This window comes from Sander vitreus, chromosome 21 (genome assembly GCF_031162955.1).
Source record: "Sander vitreus isolate 19-12246 chromosome 21, sanVit1, whole genome shotgun sequence".
NCBI classification, from domain to species: Eukaryota; Metazoa; Chordata; class Actinopteri; order Perciformes; family Percidae; genus Sander; species Sander vitreus.
In genome coordinates this window covers 16248031-16267662 of record NC_135875.1, presented here as the reverse complement: position 1 = coordinate 16267662, position 19632 = coordinate 16248031, and the positions used below count along the sequence as shown (strand labels likewise).

The following is a 19632-nucleotide window of genomic DNA, read 5'->3' as shown; positions in this document are numbered from 1 at the left end:
GCTCACACAGTCCTCAGACGACATCTAATCAGCCAAAATATTTTAAATCTCTTGTACTATGGTTGTTCAGGGCCTTTAATTTATCCAGGAAACGTAGCTGCATTTTGGCCTTTTATCCACACAAACGGTGTTTAGGTTCACTGTAAACAGAGTTTTTGGAAAACTCCGGCCAGGGTGTAGACTTGTAGAGACACTGTTTGTGTGATGTCGTGTAGACGGGGAAAACAGAGCCTTGTAATGTCAGAGTGTGCGCGTTATCTTCTTTGTGAGGCGCCACAAATAAGGCGACATTTCTTGCAATGGAAGATGTGGCAAAATTGTAGGTCAGGACTTTTTACATGTTTATAAATACATGTAAAGTTATTCTTTCGTGGTTTTGTGGAACAGAGGCGTCAGAATGTGCTACGGTGGTCACTACTACATAATCCAACACTGACACGACACAGACCCCGCCGCCAACGTGCGGCTCTTGGACAACACCATTGGACTTCTACTTGGTGGGTAGTCTTCCGGTAACAGCTTTCAGTCTTCTGATCGGCCAACATCTTCTTCCTCTTTCCGCGACTGGGGTGATATCACCGCCTGTTGGCTTGGCATGCTCTCGACAGTGCTTCAATTGTGTTTTTGCGTTTTCATGTGGAAGGTTTTTTTTAACAGTGCACATGTGGACGGGATTTTTTTTTAGAACGAACGAAGGGAAACCCCAATTTTTTAAAATACCCATGTACATGTTGACTAGGCCTGAGACAAACCAGAAATCCTACACACTGTTGATCATTTGGCTACATCTTCAGGGGCAACACTATCTCTGACCTCTTCTCTCTTGGGTAGCCAATCAGCAGGACGAGGCACTTTAAAGTTGCCATTTAAGCCATCCCATCGCCATGGTGATGCTTGTTCCCAGCTGGCATGATATGGGTGCAGGTTGGATCGCCCTATTAGCTGGCTGAAGGTCACCACTGGAGACAACACTTGTGATATTTGTTGACATTTTGCAAATGGACAGCAGCACCCATTACACCTCAGCCCGTGGCCATAGAGAGTCAGGGTGAGAGATCATTTCATGTGAGGGTTTTGGGGAAACTAGCACGAACAAGATTATCGACTGAACTTGCTGTCGACTTTGACTGTGCATCTATTTTCCTCGCAGCAGTTAATGAAAGAGCAAACCGAGATGGGGCATATCAGGGTGCGATACGGATGAAATAATTGCCAGTGTCACCACATTATCGAACACCCTCAGCCAGAACCAAATTAAATTGTCCCTTTCTCTTGAATCCCGTAGGGCTGTAGCGATACACTAATCTCACGATACGATACACGATATTCAGCTCACGCTACGATATATATCACGATATTTAGCCAACGATACGATTCGATATAATTCGATACACTTACATTATTTTCTGAAAGATTTAAAGGGGACAGTGATTTTGGTGACATCTTGTGAGTGTTCCATTTACTTGGATTTAATTAATTGAACTGAAAACTAAAAACATCAATTACACAATATATGTCTCTGACTGGACAGAGAGTCTACAGCTTGCAAATGCTGGACAAATTGAATCAGAGATGTGTTGAGAAAATTAGTTCCATTTATTGAAAGCTTACAAGCCTTTGAAAAGTAAATAAAGTGCGGTATTGCAATTAACAATGGAAAGTTAAAAAGTGCAGCAAGTGGCCTGTTCTGAACAGTTTCTTTGACAGCTTTTTTAGCTTGACACTGAACATATGAGGTAGCCAGTCTAGCCACCAGGTAAGTAAACATAGTACCATGGCTTCTCCTCAGAACACACCGAAGAAACGCGACTTGAGCGTACGCTCTGCACGTGCACGAAACGTAATACGTCTCCATAGCAGCAGGCGGCGCTGCTCTGTATTGTTTCCATTAACAGTCTGATTGTTTCCCAGAAAATGAAAACTGGCAGCTGATTGGACAAACACGTCACGTGGTTCTTTTTTCTCTGGAAATTCCCAGCCAGACTGTCATGGCGGCTTGTTCAGAATACGATCTCATATTGTACTAAAATAGTTCACCGAAACGTGAACATTTTAAGCGAGAAATAGGCCGTGCAGTTGCTGAATCTGTCTTCATTTCAGATCGACAAAGGTTAGTTTAAAAGATTTTCGTCAGATTTTGAGAGGCTCATCCGCTCGCCATTTCCGGGTGAGTCCCGACTGCCCTGCAACGCGAACGGGGGTAAACACGGGGGATTTGAATGGGACTTATGTATCGATACTCGCGGCTTAAAAATCTATACTTTCTTGGGAAAAAAAAAATCGATTTATATCGCAGAATCAATAAAATTGCTCAGCATTAGAATCCCAGCGATTATCTTTGACAGCCTAATCCTACCAACAAACTGTACTCAATGATCCATCATCTATGTTTGAACACAGCTTCATTAGTCCAGTAGGCACACAGAATATTCCTCCAAAAGTGTGAGGGTTGGTTGGGAAGAGAGAGCGAGAGCGAGAGCGTGTGTTTGTGTGTAGGGGAGTAGGGGGGTGAAATTGAGAGAGCCACAGAGTTATTTGAAGGTTGTCAAGTCTGACACTTTCAAGCGTGCGGTCTCTAATCAGAACACTGTTGCATATGAATGACCCCCTACCTACTCTCCATGAATGTACAATGCACTGGAGGTCTCTGTCTTTATCCTTCTCACACACACACACACACACACACACCGCTGTCACCGCTCTCTTGTCAAGCAACATTACAGAGCAGATAATATCTTGTAACATGGTATACAGTGTGACATGTAATACGATGCCTGATTTAGCATGACAACATCAAATAGATGTAAGCACATAGCAGTGCATAAATAGATATGGACTAATAACCTATTACTGTGTAGTTCGCAACGCCATGCAGTATTAATGACATCCATCAATTATGAATAGAATGTATACTACCTCCTATTCCGTGCAGTGTGAGCAAACATTATCTGCGCCGATTCAATAAACCAAATACGCTGCTTTTACATAGGTTATTCCTCTTTTAATGACTTATCTTCTTGCTTCAAAGTGTATTCCTCTGTCTCTCACTCTTTATTGCACTCAGTTTACAATAAGGCTTCTCACTCTAAATTAAGTAAAAGAAAATGTGGCATGTTTTCAGTGCACCTCCCTGTCTTTGTAGTCTGCTGCCTCAGATGCCTGTGCATCACATGCTGCCCTGGGTCCTAATCTGTCTATGCACATCTTCATCACAATCTGGAGGTTTGAACCAGCACACCATGAGCAGGTACAATGCAAATTTAAAACACCAAGTAACCCTCAACCGCCAATGTGTACATAAGCGTAACGCCGCCTGCTAAGTTGCATTAAACAGTGATTCAACCTTCTCAGCTTCATCATAGTTTCTGTCCAGTATATCTTCCCTAACCTGTGAGAAAGACAAATAGTTGCAGAAGTAATCTGTTTTGTAAACCATCCTGCATCTCTCACACACCCAGCAGGTAGGAACCTGTGTTCTTACCTTCTCCCCCCAGCTTGATTTCCAGGCCCTCCAGGGAGTTGGCTGAGTCCCCTTCCTCCAGGGAGAGCCTTCCACGAAGGCTGCCAGCCATGGTGAACAACACCTCTCTATAGTGCACACACTCACAGTAACACACCCAATACTCTATTTGAGGCAGAGAGATCTCTTTCTCTCCCTCTCCTTATCTGTCTCTGATTCTCTCCCGTTTCTGGCAAAGCAGCACCTCGCTCTTTCCTCCCTCTCCACCTGCTCTTGACGTGAATGTGTATAAGCTATGCGTGGCTGAGCGTCTTCTCCTTTGCATGAATGAATGGAGACGAGAGAGTGTTGTGTGTGCATGAGCAAAGAAAGGGGGGGGTGAGAAAGAGGGCGGAAAGTATGATGATTTCTCCAGGAGAAAAGGAGGCAGGACTATTTTCCTTCCAGTTTTCCCTGTGGGGTTAACTGGGGGAAAGAGCAGCAGAAGGCTGGCTTTAGGGAGGAGGATCGGTCAAGGAGGTGGTGCATGGGGAGCTGACGCATATATGAGTGATGACCCTCCATTACTGATATCACAGACAGAGGTACAAACACAGCCAGCCTTGCAGATGCAGTTAGTGAAGGGCACTTATTGGGAAATTTGTGCTTTCTGCTCATAAATTGAGTTCCTTTGCTGACAGGAGATGAAAAATATCTTATAGTTTAAAAATCAAAACTGTCCCTTCACTAATCCTTCTCCAAGCCTGTGCATAAAATAGCCTTCTTGACAACGCTGCTTTTAAAATTTTAAAAAGACGTAAATGGGTTGGGAATAAACAATTTACTGTGTGTTACTAAAAATGCCAGTCATTCAGACTCATATCTGATGTACAAATCAAGACTGACTGACAGCCCATTACAAAAAAGAAACTCCACAAACATTTTGACTCTCAGCAGAACTGCTTCTCTGCCTCTATCCGACAGCTGACTTCTGCAATTTATTGCCACATGTTAAAACACTATAAAGCTTTGAGTTCAAGATTTGGTCCTCAATATACTAAGACTCCTCATTTCCCAGACATTTAGCAGTGGCTTTTCAATTTTTTATGCGGCTGGATCAAGTGCCCCCAACACTGAGTAAAGAGGAAATGCATGGAAGTATGGCTGTGCGCCAGTTTAGAGACTATTGTGAAATATAATTCAACTGCTGTCACAGTACTACATTATCAACTTTAATATCAGTGCCATGGTAAACATCCAACAATTCACTTTGATACATTGCCAACAAAAGAGACCATCGATTTGATATGGATTCCAGCAATTCTGTGGAAACCTTTGCACAAGGGTATAATCATTTGTTGTTATTTTAGGCAAAGATAGTCACATCATTTGTTTTGTAATCCACCAGTCTAGAAGGTCTGGGATCCAGTGCAGGACATAGGACACTGTTTGGAGCACTTGCCATGTTTTTAGTTATTGCACTGACTCCTGCAGTCAGTGCCAGACTAGACTGCACATCTTGAATTTCAATTTAATCTTTCACAGCAGCCTTGAAGTAGTATCAAACTGTATGTTTACATGAAAAGATCTATCAAATTTGAATCATTTCATAGAAAACAAAAGCCTTCATCAAATAAACGTAATTTTTTTTTAAAAATATGATTGCCAAAGTAACTTTGACCCATGAAAGACGGTCAAAAGGTGACTGTAAATCACTTCACCCGCTGGGTTTCACACCATGCTATTTCAGTCATCATTGGTCATCGATCCATAATAAAACTAATTTTTGTGCGAGCATGTGCATGTTCGCGCATGCACCCGTGTGTATTTGTACTAAGGGCCACACACATTTGACGTGCATGTGCGCATGAGAAGAGGGCTGCGAATCAAATCCTTCGAGGCATGACTGATCTAAGGCTGGAGTTTTAGCGCTCCATTAGCCAGCTCATTAAGTCACATTAGAACTCTGGAGATGAGATACATGTCCTGAGTGCTGGAATAACCACAAACGGCTCAGTATCTCCTCCCTCTTGTCTCTCTTTCTCTCTCACACACACACACACACAAACACACACACACTTACCGGAGTCAGAGCTAGATGTTGCCACGGGCATTTTAAGAATTGGTTCCTCCCAGTATCCTCCAAAAAACTTGTAAGGTCAACTGCAATGAAAGAGCAGAGAGAAAGAGAGAAGGGAGCTGCATTGAAAACACTAAAAAAAGTATTGATTGTGAATATGAATGCAAAACCTCTTGATTATCAGACCACTGAGGCTGAATTAAGGTTCAAACAAGGGAAGGCGGGTTGAAGCTCTTTAAAGAACTTCTATGAAGAGCAGATGTCTAACAGGACTATGTCCCACAGAACCAAAGTCAGAGTTTTTGCATATGTTATAGCTTTTAAAAACAAGCAGCAAGCTTGTTACATTGTGATAAACTGTTGTTAGGTTGAGGCCTTTTAACTTCAACACACAGGGATCTGTGGAAGTCTAAATCGAGCCATGACAAAGAAAACAAATCCTTTTCTGTCATCATATCAGTCAACTGGCTTACTGTATGTGCATAGCTCATTCTTAATTAGTCTAAACAAGAACAACAACAACAACAACAACAACAACTGGTATCTAACTTTGTTAATACCTATAAATAGAATAGCCAGTTGCTCTGGTAACACCCAAACAGTTTAAGCCATCATGTCCGTGGGGAATCAGCAACAGTTGGAAAGATTGAGTGAGCGGGTGAGTGAGGGAGTGGGCGGTCCAGCTAACATAAGCTCAATGAGGATCTCTGTTGATTTTAATTGATCCATTTAACATCGGGCAGCAAGAAAAAGCATCACAGACAGAATACTGGGAGACGAAGCATCCGTTATCCTTAGATTTAAAACTGGCATTTCAGGTGATGCGGAACCTGTAAAATACACACAATGAATAGCAATCAGGAGTTAAGAAGGGGGTGTGGAGAACATAAACAGAATAGGCAAACAGTCATGAGAGGATAAACAGAAAAAAAACAGAAGAGGGTTGGGGAGAGAGGGAGGGAGAGAGGGAGGGAGGGAGGGAGGGAGGGAGGGAGGGCGCAAACAAGAACAATGGTGAGGAAGAAAAAAAGTACAGCTGATGAGGGAGAAGCTATTTCCTGGTTGCCATGACAATTGCTATCCATGGTGGAACCAGTGCTGTGGTGGCCAAAACCATTACGTCGCCATAGGGTTAAATTCAATTCAATTCAATTCAATTCAATTCAATTCAATATGCTTCACTGGGATGAATGGTCAACAACTGTTGTTGCCAAACAGATGTTGCAGAACAATCAACAATAATATATTACATAAAATGGGGGCACTATTAGTAACAGTACTAAGGACTGCTCCACTCTGAATGCTTTCTGTCTGGCTTCCAACATTATTTAAATCATAACTCTCGCCAAAATGCAACCTAAGGTCTTTTTGTGAATATAGCCGAGTCAAACTTTCGTTTAAAAGCATGATTTGGATGGAAGTGCCACTTTTAAGATTCACCGTATTCTCGTTTTCGGTCAAATGGCCTTTTGAATAGGAGTGCTAGGGACACTACTATGATAGCATCAAAACTGCTATTTTTAAAACACTAAGAAGGATCAATACAACATGAAACTTTGCTCTAAGTATCACCAGGGGCTCTACACATGAACTCCAGCATTGAGAACATTGTTTGTGTACACACAGTTTACTAAAAAGAAAGGTTTTGAACAACTCAGGTTAGCTGTTGTTTACGCTATCTGCCATCCTGTCAGTCAAAAAGCGTCGATCTCGAGTTGAAATAATCCATTTGAAAATATTTCAGTCTTCTTTTAGGTTTTAGGTTAGGTAAATGTAAAATAATAATAAATCTATTATCCATCCATTAATCCTTGCAATAACCTGGTTTATTCTGCCATATGTTTGATCCTGTTCATGGTTTTTGATAAACTCCCTCTCTCCCTCTCTTTGCCTTATGTAATAAATCTATTTCTCCTAACCCACGGAAAAAAATTGGAATAACACAACCTGAACTCAGTGTAACGGACTCAAAGAGAAAAGCGGTCACATTTTCCAAGTGCCTTTCTCTCTATGCATCAATTTTGGTTGAGTGTAGGCATTAGGGCTGGGCAATATATTGATATTATATCGATATCATGATATGAGACTAGATATCGTTTTAGATTTTGGATATCGTAAAATCGTAATATATTAAGTGTTGTCTTTTCCTGGTTTTCAAGGCTGCATTAGAGTGATGTAGTTTTCTGAGCTTAGCAGACTGTTCTAGCTGTTCTATTATTTCCCTTTACACACTGTCATTAAATCGACATTTCTGATGATTATTTATCAAAAATCTAAATAATAATTTTGTTAAAGCACCAATTGTCAATCCTACAATATCGTCGCAATATTGACATCAAGGTATTTAGTCAAGAATATCGTGATATTTGATTTTCTCCATGTCGTCCAGCCCTAGTAGGCATTATGTTTTCAAGGTTAGTAATTGTTTAAAAAATGTCTTCATATTTAAGTGAAATGGTTAGGTTTAATTTAGTTTTTTTTACTTGATCCAATTGGAGGGAGGGCAGGACTGTGCAAATTGTCACTTGACCTTTAAACTGTCATGTTTATCTTTGTGTGTGTGTGTGTGTGTGTGTGTGTGTGTGTGTGTGTGTGTGTGTGTGTGTGTGTGTGTGTGTGTGTGTGTGTGTACATGTATGTGGCTGTGAAATTGAAGCACACGCCTAGATGCTGAGGGACCAAGCTCTTTTGCAAAACTCTGATCAATGCGGATCAGGTCCTTAACACCACATGCCAGTCCGCCAGGCTTATCCGTGGCATCCCGTGTTTGCACTGTGAAACAACAGAGGTTGTTAAAAGTATGCAGAGGCCACGCAGCCTCTAAGAAGTCAAAGCCGATTGCAGCAGCGCTCGGCCGTGCTAGACCTGGGCTGACACACTGGGGAGGGGTTGAGAGGAAAGAGGGTTGGGGTGGGCAGGTTGTTCTCTGCTCTCTGAATCTGCCATCCTCCCTCATTCTTATTCTTTATTACTGATGGGGAATAATTGGCCAAGACCTAATGATGGTGCAGTCATCACCAGTGATTGCATTTCTTGGTAATTGGTGGCATTTTCTTGCAGAAAAGCTTGGATGTCTGCTAAGAGTTGCAACCAGTAATTAATCCCTACAGTCAAGCATTAAATATGTGTCCTTAATACTACCATGAAGACTGAAGTTCAACAGTGTGTAAATAAGAGATCCTTCAACAAGGTCAAACTGGGTATTTTTTACACTGGCTGTCTTTTTGTTGCAAATGGAAAAGACCCTGCACTTGTGCAAATTGTGGGTCAGTCTGTGTCTAGTTATATCTAGTCTATCTACTATCTCTGTTCTCTGACTGTTTTCTCTCTCTCTCTCTCTCTCTCTCTCTCTATTAGTCAGCTTACAAACAGTAAGACACACTCATACAAATCACCATCTTACAGATTGTATTGCGGGAATAGAGCAGCTCAAAAGCACAGCTGTCGTGACATCATATGTGCAGACCTGCCATCATCTCTACACTGTCAATCTCTTAAAACAAGAGGCCAGCTGTGTGTGTGTGTGTGTGTGTGTGTGTGTGTGTGTGTGTGTGTGTGTGTGTGTGTGTCTATATTTATAGCTCATTCCAACTGTCTTCCATTTGTCTTGAAAATACATATATATAAATAAGTAACACAGCCAGCTTTAAATTATTTTTTCAAAATGAGATTGGATGGTGTTTCAACTATACTACTATTCATACTGCTATATGTAACTTACTTGCTTCAATTTGCTTTTCTTTCTTTCTTGAAGGATTTTGTCTGCAAGCTTTGCAAGCCTACACTCTCACATGAAACTGTACCAGTCTGTTGTAAATTATTTCATCACACCCATTTCTTTATCAGCAAGGATCCCCATTGAGCTTCTATTTCATTCTAGCCTGCACCCGAAGAGCTATCTGGAACAATGACACAAGTGGTGGCCCAGGTGTTTGTATGCTGAGTGTAAAACACCTTAAGCTGTTCCCACAGTGAGGCTGCATTAAAGCCTGTAAACATGCACACACATGCACCAGCAACCAAACAAGTCTTAATCCACACATGCAGGATGGCGTCAGGCCTAAAAATAACCCTGTGCTCCCACAGGTTCAGCGCCTCTCATTACTTTACAAGGGAAAACTGTCGTATCCAAGACAACCGTGAGCAGCTCCTCAGCTTTTTCCCCAGCGCTTTGCCATGGCAACAAGAGAAAATGCGTAACATAATAATAAGTTGCAGCTAAAATTGGGTCTATTAAAAGGTTTAAGCTACACTTCAATACAGAGTTGCTCTGAGGAAATATTTTATAACAGCATTGTTATAGTGTAGCAATCGCATAACAGGCAGGAAATCAATTTTGACAGAGCTCTCCAGCCAAAACTAAGGCTTTAACAACACTTTCAAACCTGCTGTATTAAGCTCCAGTGGCCTGAGCGCAGCACGGAAATAAACTATTTCTACAGCTATAGGAATCCTGAACAACTATTTCACCACAACTAACGAAAATAACACAGGGTAAACTGCGGCTTCGTAAAGGAACTTTACATTGTTGCTTCTAGTGGTAAGGAAAATGTGTCAGAAAAGTTTGTTTTCATAAAATAAATATTTATTTTTACAAAACACACGTAATAATTGGATTCTTGAGAATAAAGCTAAATATAAACTGTACACCCATACCACAAAAGAACACATTCCCTCACTTACCCCTAAAGGTATGTATCACACAGATAAGTTTGGTTTTATGTGTCGAGATTTAGAAATAATCTGCCTCTGAAACCTTTGCTTCCGCTTCAATACAATGGAAGTGATTTTTGCTGCTTGAAGCATTAAAAAATAACATTTATAAACTCACTGTCAATATGCAGTTTCTTCAGACAGATAATCATGTCAGAGTTTATACTAGAGATCCTGATACCAGTTTCGGAAAACCCTCCGATACTGCCTCAAATGCTGGTATCGGTAAGTACTCAAGTTTATACACTGATCTGATAACACGTAATTTAGCCCAGACTCTCTGTCAAACTGGATAATAAAAGAAAGTTCTGTGGCGTTTATTGTTTGTGTTTGTTCATGTTTCACAAAGAGTTTAACCTGAGCCGGGCCATACAACATTGAGAGCAATCATATCACATCCATACAGGGTTAGTAGTATACAGCTGTTGAAACAGAATAAAAAATATGTTTTTTAACACACTGGTATCGGATCAGTACTCTGTATTGGCCGATACGCAAGTTCAGGTATCGGAATCAGTATTGGGAAGGAAAAACTGGTATCAGAACATCTCTAGTTTATACTATACCAAAATATTCACTTAAAATGGTTCATGAAAACTACCAAAAGAACTTCTTTTGAGTATCTGCCCTCAAGTATCTTGAAGAAAGCACCACTATGTTTATGCTTCTCTGTTGTCAAACTAAATTCTACACTAACAAAACTCTTGCTCAAAAGACAATATTGAAGCAATTTATCCAATTTTGCCTTCTGGGGCTCATATCAACACTACAAATGCCTGTAAAACCAAAACAAAGTGTGGAGGGCTTTTGAAGGAGAGAATAAATGCAAGTCAAGTTTAAAGCCATGAGCAGCTCGGTTGAATGATTTAAATACATTTATTTATCATACTCCCAGCATGCATACACAATGCATACACACAATGTGCATTACTTGGAAGCAAGAAAACAGCATGGAAAACAACGCTTCATGTATTCTTTCTGGGCACAAATTGAGCTTTAAAGTTACAATAAAACATTATCTTTCCTTGGGGAAACAATCTAATTGTAAATGATTAACCATCAACTGACAGATTTGGGACTCATTAGCCACCTCAGCCACAAAAGCTACTCAGAGATCCTCAAACACAAGTTCATTAACTTTTATTTTACATATTTGACATCACTAAAGAACAACAATTTGTTTAGAAGCAGCCTGATGACAAAATAGTTACCACTATCAACAGATATCACTTGATACCAGTCATCTAATAAAATCTGATCAATTTAGTGCTGTGGGTCTTTCTTCTCCCTCAGCTGATACAGATTGTAAATAGCGTAGAATGAAATGTCATGTACATACCACTGAGAGGCTAGAGGATTCAGGCAAAGTGCTGAGAGCCACCCAGGGGGAGCATTTACAATCACCACTTGCCTGCCTGGATGCTGCCCATCGCGACCGACCATGTCCTCTAAAAACATGGGCTACGTGTTGTATAAATCTTTACTTAAGTAAAGAATAGATGTTAATATAAAATAAACCCTAGATTGATGTCTTATATTTGCCATTATGAGGTATCTCCCCCCGCCGTTAGCATAGCATCGCGTACCTGTAACCCAGCCAGCTACAAATAACTAGTAAGCATCCAGACTTTTAAAAGCTTTGAGATCAGCACCAGTATATGGGGATACCCCGATTACCACATAGTGCAGATCGTGTGGACTGTGTGGACTGAAGTCGGGCAGACTCTGTGATTTAATGAGGTCCGTGAAAATGGAGGGAGAAAGAATTAAGGGTCGGTATCCAATCCTGCTATCTCCAACTTCTCCAAATACTGCTCTTTGTGAGCACCTACCAGATGCCCTACCTCGACCGATAATGGCACAACAACTTGTTGTTCAATAGAAGAAGCCATAAAGCCATAAATACAGTTTATTTAGTGTTATGTATTTCAAACTGATTGAAACTATGAAACTTTCTGCTCGTCTACTACACTGTTTAACTCGTTATTGCCAGTGATTTGCCGTCCATCATGGCGTCGTCACGTGGTCGCGGTCACGTGTTTGCAAAGGATCTATACATCAAAACACTATCGGTACATTCAAGTTCAGTGCTCGCACAGAAAAGAGTTGGCTTTTATAAGCAGGTGTTACAAGTGGCATAGTCTCACATTGACAGACCTTCCTCCACAGCGCTGCGAAGGAGGGTCTGGCTAGTCCACACAGCATTCCGGGATAGAAGAAAAACGTGCTCTGGTTAATTGGCATTTCTTTAAACCAATCACACGCGCCGGACGCAGGTACGGCGCCTCTGCAGCCTCTGGAAGGAACTTGTTTTGGTGAGCTCTGGAAATAAAATGGCTGTCAAGTGTGTGATGAGAATTTTACTCAAAAAATGAGGGACATCCGGCGGAACCAGAACAATCCTGTAAACAAAACGTCGTCGATATAGACTACAACTGGCACTGTAGCTAAATGAGCGAAATTTCCACAATTTGTGTTGCCCCGTTCCAGATAAATACAAATAAACATAAATTATATCAGATTATATAGAAGCCTGTATGAGATCAGATATCTGATTGTCATAAACCATCTACTGTAGATCTGTATGCAATAATGGCAGTTGTCAAGATATTTTCAAAAGTGGTGGATCGACCAGACCGACTTTGCCATCCCTAAGGCCCCACCACTAGCAGGCCTAAAAATATCATATTTGCCCATTAAAAATCCACATATATAAACACAATGTGTCAGCCTCTATATATGGAGATATGTGCCCAAGGGGAAGAGGTGGCAGCTGTGAGAGTAAATGAGCAGATCACTTTTATGAATGACACCATAGAGGTTCGGGAAAAAATGCTGAGGCTATGTGAGCTGCTGCAGATTAATCTCCCCGTGGAATCAAGTGCAGAAGGATCCTACTTCTAAAGCTTTCTCTCTGCCAGCTACAGTTGATTAGAATTTCTGTTTGATGCAGTAATTAATCAAGCAGTAAAACTGCACAGTGTCATGGACAGGCACCATTGAAAGTGTTCTTATTAAAAATATTCAGTATGTGACGTCAAATAACTAGGATCCCCTCTGACTTCCTCTATGTATTAAGATCTGGGGTCACACAGGGATATCTCTTTCAATTTTTCTGAATGTGCGACCAATGTTAAACAATTTGTATTAATTCAATGTCAAATGTGTATTACTCCGATGCTCAGACATGTCACGGTCACACTGTCTACATCACTATGCTGCCATTTTGTTCAATTTTGGTCCAATTTAATAATGCGTTACACATAATGTATTCAAATCCTCCTGAAAGAATTTAGAGTGAACTATTCTTTTTTTTTTTTACAAGTTTAAAGAGTCCAACTTCAAGCAGAGCTCTTAAATCGTTAAAGAAGTTCTTAGACAATGTTTCTGTTGAGGTAGAACCAGACCTGCTGATCTTGTAGCCAATCCCCAAAGCTGTCAAAAGCAGGGAAATTTATGGTAAACCTCCCACTCCCCAAACAGAAACTGATAAGAAGGCTGAAGTTTCTTTAATCCCAGTCAAAAGCTCTTCAAAATTAGATCCGACTGTGGTTTGATATGAAAATGAAAATCCATCTGTGGGATTTTCATTTTGTTACAAGTGACTATAAATGGACATTTTAGGAAACTGTACTAAATGTTTATCATGATGAGAGCTTTAATTTCAAAAGACAGCACCAAAACAACAATATCATTATCTGAACTATATCAGTACGCAAAGTTGGCCACCATTTTTTTGTAAACTTCAAGTAGCTTGTTGATGAGGTATAACACTTAAAGTGATTGAATAAATGTACATGGGAGCTGAAGTCATGTTACTGTAATGGCTCTCCAATCTTCCCTTCCAGGATGCTTCAGGACAACAAACAGCACAGCATGAACTTCACATTGCTCTGCAGTTATCTGCTCTCAAGTAATCGCAAATAGATAGTAGATCTACAGTATATTACCACTGACGATACAATGACTTCTTTCTTGCTGACAGAGGTAATTTGAATACTTGCTGTGCAGTAATAAAATGTCCTCACAGTGAGTGGGACAGCAAAGCACAAGACAGAAACCACAAGCTCACGGACGTTAGCAGTTGAACTTACTCATTTAAGTGAGTGTACCTTAAACCATGTTTATATAATAGACAAACATTAACATTAAAGGTGCTGTAGGTAGGATTGTGAAGATCCAGGACGTAAGGGTCTTATAGACTAGACGCAGCCCAGCTGGCGCGTACAAATGTGACGTCATGGGATCGCCGTGACTATTTATACCCGCGTTGGTGCTCGCGACACTAGTTGCAGTCTTCTCCTGAACAGCGGTGGCGCTAATGAGCAAAGGCTACCGACGTTGCTCTTTCTACGGACTAGAAGAAGAAGAAGAAAAAACTAAACAACGGCAGAACTGGCAGCAGCATTGCCGTCAATGCTTCGATTTGATTCGATGATCTACTTCGTCGGATCAAGCCCTTCATTCACCATAAAAGAACTCATCTTAACCCAGTAAGTTTACAAGAGAGACTTGCAGTCACTCTGAGAGTCCTGGCATCCGGTTGTCGGCAAACACGTTCAGGCCTCCCGTTTCCGCTTTGTTGCTCGCCGCTGAAAAAAAAAAGAGCCGTGCGCGACCTCTGCTCACACGCCATAAATCGGTCGCGCCGGCAGGATAGTACGTCATTTTGACGTCACGATGGCGCGCGCCACCTTGGATGCGTCTAGTATAATTCTCGCTTTAGCCAAAGAATGTGAACATCGACAACTTCTCAGTCCCTCCCCCCCTTTCTGCTAAAGCCCAAACAGTCTCCTAAGCCCCTCCCCCCACAAGGGAGAATGAATGTGTGTGCATGAGCCGTGATTGAAACACAGTTAGACACCCCCCCGGCCCTGATTGGAGGATCTGAACAGGGAGCTGTGGATTTTTGCAAATCGCATTACAGGCTGTAGGTGGAGCCAGAGGAGCCGGATTTTCTTTTTTTAAATGACCTGCCTAATGTAGTTCTACTCAAACACAGGGTCAGTTTCAGCAAATATGACAGAAAGTTAGTTTTAGAAGTCTTACCTACTGCATCTTTAAGTAAAACAGAAATCCTGTTACAATTTGTGATGCAAATTGTAACACCAACTCATTTTAGCCTTGATGTAGGGTTGCTCTAAAAAAGTCTCACCTTAAGACAATTTTAAGGGAATGATATAAGCCTAACATTGGTGGCTGGGTAAGAAATAGTGCACAATGTGTGGAACTGGAAAAAAATAACATGCTTTTAGAGGCAAATTCTCTCCTGAAGGAAGAACTGGGGCATGCTTGAATGAAAATGTAACCTATACCTTGCAAGAGATAAAAGGTAAAATTGTATCCATTTATTTATTTGTTTGCGGTATATTTGATTTGATTTGATTTTGATTTTGATATTTGATTTGCTTTTGTAGCTGTCAGTGTGGAAATTGTTTAAATCTTTTTTCTCATCTTCTTGTTAAAGCAAATGTCTATATTGCATATATGCAAGATGAGATACAAATAGAGAGAAAATTAAGGAAATGCTTGTATAGTGTTCAAAGATTTGTAATGCCATGTGTGTCTGTTGGAATATAAACAGGCCTATAAATAAGATTTTTCATGAAGGTGATAATATAGAAAAAAACATACTGAATGGCTGCAAGTAAGAAAACAATTTGAAAAATAAGTGTTGCACAAATGCTGCAGACATAAATCTAAATGTCTTAAAATCGTGTTTAGACCATTTCGGATTATATATTTAATTACTTGTCAAAACTGAATCTCGTTGGCCAAAAGCAGCCTACATTCATTAATTGCCCAAACAAATAAGCGTAATTCTGAAGGAGTAGATCTCTCTCTATCCTTACTCCCTTCATCCCATGCTTCATCCGCCCTATATGCCAGACACACATCATCAGCACCTGCCCTTCTATTGGGCCAAACGCGCTCAAACATCTGTGCGCGTCCCCGAACGTGTGGGCATGCGCAATGGCAATGAACAGGTACTTAATGACGTCCACTTAATCGTTGTTATCAACATTCTTCTTTGAATTCATTTCCACCACTCGGCTAAAGCATACATTATTTCTGAGTTTGGCTGTCAGAGCTAATTGGTTTCACCTGTGGCCGTTGTACAGGTGCTGATAGCCTGAGGCCAATTAAGCTAGCTAGCTTAATAAAAACTGCCTGTGGCCATTATGGCAAATATACGGCGCACGAGCCGAATGTTGCTTTTCCTCGTTGTCAGAGGATGAAAATGTTACACGAGTTAAGACAATAGGTGTTTTTTGACGCCTTTGATAAGGGTAATAAGACCTGACTGCGTGTACCAATATCCACCTGCAAGTGGTGAAAAAACGGCATTAATGCCACCCACCAACCTAAAATAAACACCACGTTTCCTCGGTGAAAAACGGCTAAAACGTTGAAGTGCTCACCTGCCCGGAACACGCGGTCACCTTTATCGGGATGCCTCTTCGGTCTGAGAAGCAGCAAGATGTTTGAGATATTTCCACGGGTCTACTCGCAGTTGTTGTAGCGCAGAAGGTCTTGTTTAATCTATGCAGTCACTTTGACAACACCGAAGCCAACGGCAACCCACACAAACTGCTATCTTTAACGAGACCTTACCAAAAACGGCTCGCGTGCTCTTACAAATAGCCCCATTGATTAAAAGCCAATGGTAACACTGTTTCCAAAGGAGACCCAGGAAGGGTTTGTGATGATAAATGCGTCTTATGGTGAGGTACCCCCGGTGTGAGGTTGAAGTCTGCCCGCTGCAGCTGATACAGAGCTGCAGTCGAACCCATACAAGAGCAGCAGCAGTAGGCTAAGATAGACATGCATGTGTACGTTTCCTGGTGATACAGTGACATCTAGTGGCAACAAGAGCAACTACAGCTACTAAAAAAAGATAAATGAAATACCAAAGCATTTGTGTGTCTCTTTATTACTTTTATTCCATTCAATTCTTCATTTTAAAGTGATTGATTTTGGTACAAATTATTTACATTTTTGCCAAAGAACAAATAGTGAGAGAGGAAGACAAACAGGAGAGAGAGAGAGAGAGAGAAAGAGATTTGCATGCACATTAAACAATTGAATATGAGAGTCACAAAGTCCAGTGCAGGTTGAGAATTTTAGTTTTCTGATTGGGGATGAGAATTGGGGGAGATGTGAGTAGGCCTAAGGGTTGACATTGGGCTCATCTCCTACTGATTGCTGTAGTCTGAGCTGTAAGAGAAGAAGAAAAAGCAAGTTAATTTATTGAAATATGCACTTGCTGCATCCTAATATATGGTGGATACCAGGTCAACATACTATTGGAACATACGATTGTGACATTATGACAAGGATGTGACCAGTGAGCTGTGTAATCACAGTGAGATAAAATGCTAATCAATTCTCACTTGAAGAGTAAAATATTAACAAGGAGCTGAAGAACAGCAATGTAATCCTTCTGCAGTAAGGCTTACAGCAATAAAACAATTTGACAACATGTGGACCAATATTGGCAGGGCTGCGTTGTTAAATATTTCATATAAGGGGGCAAAACATGTTTCTTACACTCTAAAGAATTAGTGTAAACAGCAGGCATCACAATAGCAACTACTTCACAGGTATCAGTATCAGCCATTAAAAGCCCAATATGATTAAACCAGACATGTATTCTCTCACCGTGGTTCAGTGTCTTGGTTTGAATCATCCCCAAACAGCAGCCACTCCACTGCCTGCTCGGGGGTCGACCTCTTCCCATACCTGGGGACAAATCAAACACTGGCATGTAATGACTGCAACTAAATATTATTTGGAGAGTCTCATTCATGTGAGCCCCTTCTCCGCTTTCCACCTGCAGCCTCCAGTCAGCATTTCTCTGAGTGCTCCAGTGGTGCGACCCCATCAGCCTTGATATGAATTTTCAACTACAGGACCTCTTTTTTAAATAACCATCAAGCTGTGAACAAGTGGGCTCAAAGTATTAAATATTCTGTCGTGAAGTCTTGGTTCTCACCTGGTGAGAAACAAAAGAAAATAAATAGGATATCTGGTGTTCCAGCATTTCTAGTACAAGATTTGGTCACAACGGAGCAAGTACAGGCTGAACTTTATAAACTTGTCTAAGGAAAACTGGGCTCCTGTCCTCTGCCTCATTATTTCTTACAACAAGCACAGCAATGCATGGTATGGCACGATTCAAGATTCAAAATCCTTTATTAATCCCACAATGGGGAAATTCACACTGTCGCAGCAGCAAGGGATAAGAGAAAAAGTAAAAGACACACAACACACAATAATAAATATAATTAAAGAGAGTAAATAATAAATAGTAACATGTATTTAGAGTAATTGCACAGTCACATGACCCAATGACCACAATGACCCAAGAGTCGTCCTTGGCTTGCCAAATAAGGGTTGAAGTCTTGAGCAGCACCTGTAAAGTCTCTATTTAGGGTGTAAAGACCTTATATGAGTAAAGTCATGACACAGCGTGAGGGCTCGATACCCCGTGTGGCTACCCTGGCAAATGTATCCTTGAGCTTGAAACTTAATCCCTCACTTCAAGGGAGGTAGACAACCTGTAGTAAACTGTGAGTAAATAACAAACCACTGCAAGAATTTTCAGCATTTGTTTTGATTGAAGAGTTACTTACACGCACAACACTGATATGCTGTTCAAAACTTTACCAAGAGCGTTAAATAAACTGATGGATGTGCACTTACAAAGAGATGCTTAACAATGTCAACTATTAAATGTAGTTTGGTAACCGTGGCTCACCTCTGCCTGGTGATGAGGTTGACATAATGCCTGATAGCTGCGTGGTATTTGGCCCAGTCCTCCGGCGAGGCGTTGCTCCCCGGGCTCTCCGGTTTGGGAGGGTAGGCGTCCGCAAAGCTGCTCAAACACACCAGTAGGCAGAAGGCGATCGCTGCAAGCATCATCCAAGATCTCATGTTGGCCATCTGAGGAGAAGGACAAATACCATGGTAGGATTTCCTTTGAAAAAAATGTACATTTTAATTTGAACTTTTGTTGAACCCGTAAAATTGTATTTTTGTGATCTTTCTTCTGTTCCTTTTCACATTAAAAACCCTAACGCACAATTTGCCTTTAAAGTATTCCCAGTAGCATATATTGACATGGATTTTGGCATAATTTACACGCACCAATATTTCCAGCATGCGGCTAAAAAATCTGGAAGCATTTACAAAGTCACTTACTTTTTGACAGTTGTCTCGTGATGTAGTCTCCCCAGTGGTTGCCTTGTCTTGCTGCTCTCCTCGCAGATTACAGGGTTATATAGTGAGGGATGGATACCTGACTCGCACTCACAACAGTTAACCACACCCCTCTCTTCCGCAACAGCTTGTAAACGAGAAACTTATTCTATCAAATATTAAAACTACTTTTGATTAA

General features: G+C 41.0%; 2 protein-coding genes across 3 annotated transcripts in view; both read right to left on the bottom strand.

Moving 5' to 3' along the window:
- Positions 1–17010, bottom strand: part of mpp2b (MAGUK p55 scaffold protein 2b) — a 39560-nt gene extending 22550 nt beyond the window's left edge. Inside the window, exons 1-2 of one of the 2 annotated variants that reach the window (XM_078279910.1) lie at positions 16655–17010; positions 5523–5602 (exon numbers count right to left, since the gene is read on the bottom strand). In XM_078279910.1, the coding sequence (XP_078136036.1) occupies positions 5523–5553 (31 nt within the window). In that variant the 5' untranslated portion in view covers positions 5554–5602; positions 16655–17010. Of the gene's footprint in view, positions 1–3481; positions 3727–5522; positions 5603–16654 lie in introns of those variants that run through there. The other variant, XM_078279909.1, reaches the window with a different exon arrangement.
- Positions 17011–17165: 155 nt separating this feature from the next.
- On the bottom strand, positions 17166–19494 carry pyyb (peptide YYb). The gene is made up of 4 exons (XM_078279210.1): positions 19437–19494; positions 18994–19178; positions 17895–17975; positions 17166–17450 (listed from the first exon to the last, which is right to left on the bottom strand). The coding sequence occupies exons 2-4, from the start codon at positions 19176–19178 to the stop codon at positions 17429–17431; spliced, it is 288 nt and encodes a 95-aa protein (XP_078135336.1). The 5' UTR covers positions 19437–19494; the 3' UTR covers positions 17166–17428.
- Between the last annotated feature and the right edge of the window lie 138 nt (positions 19495–19632).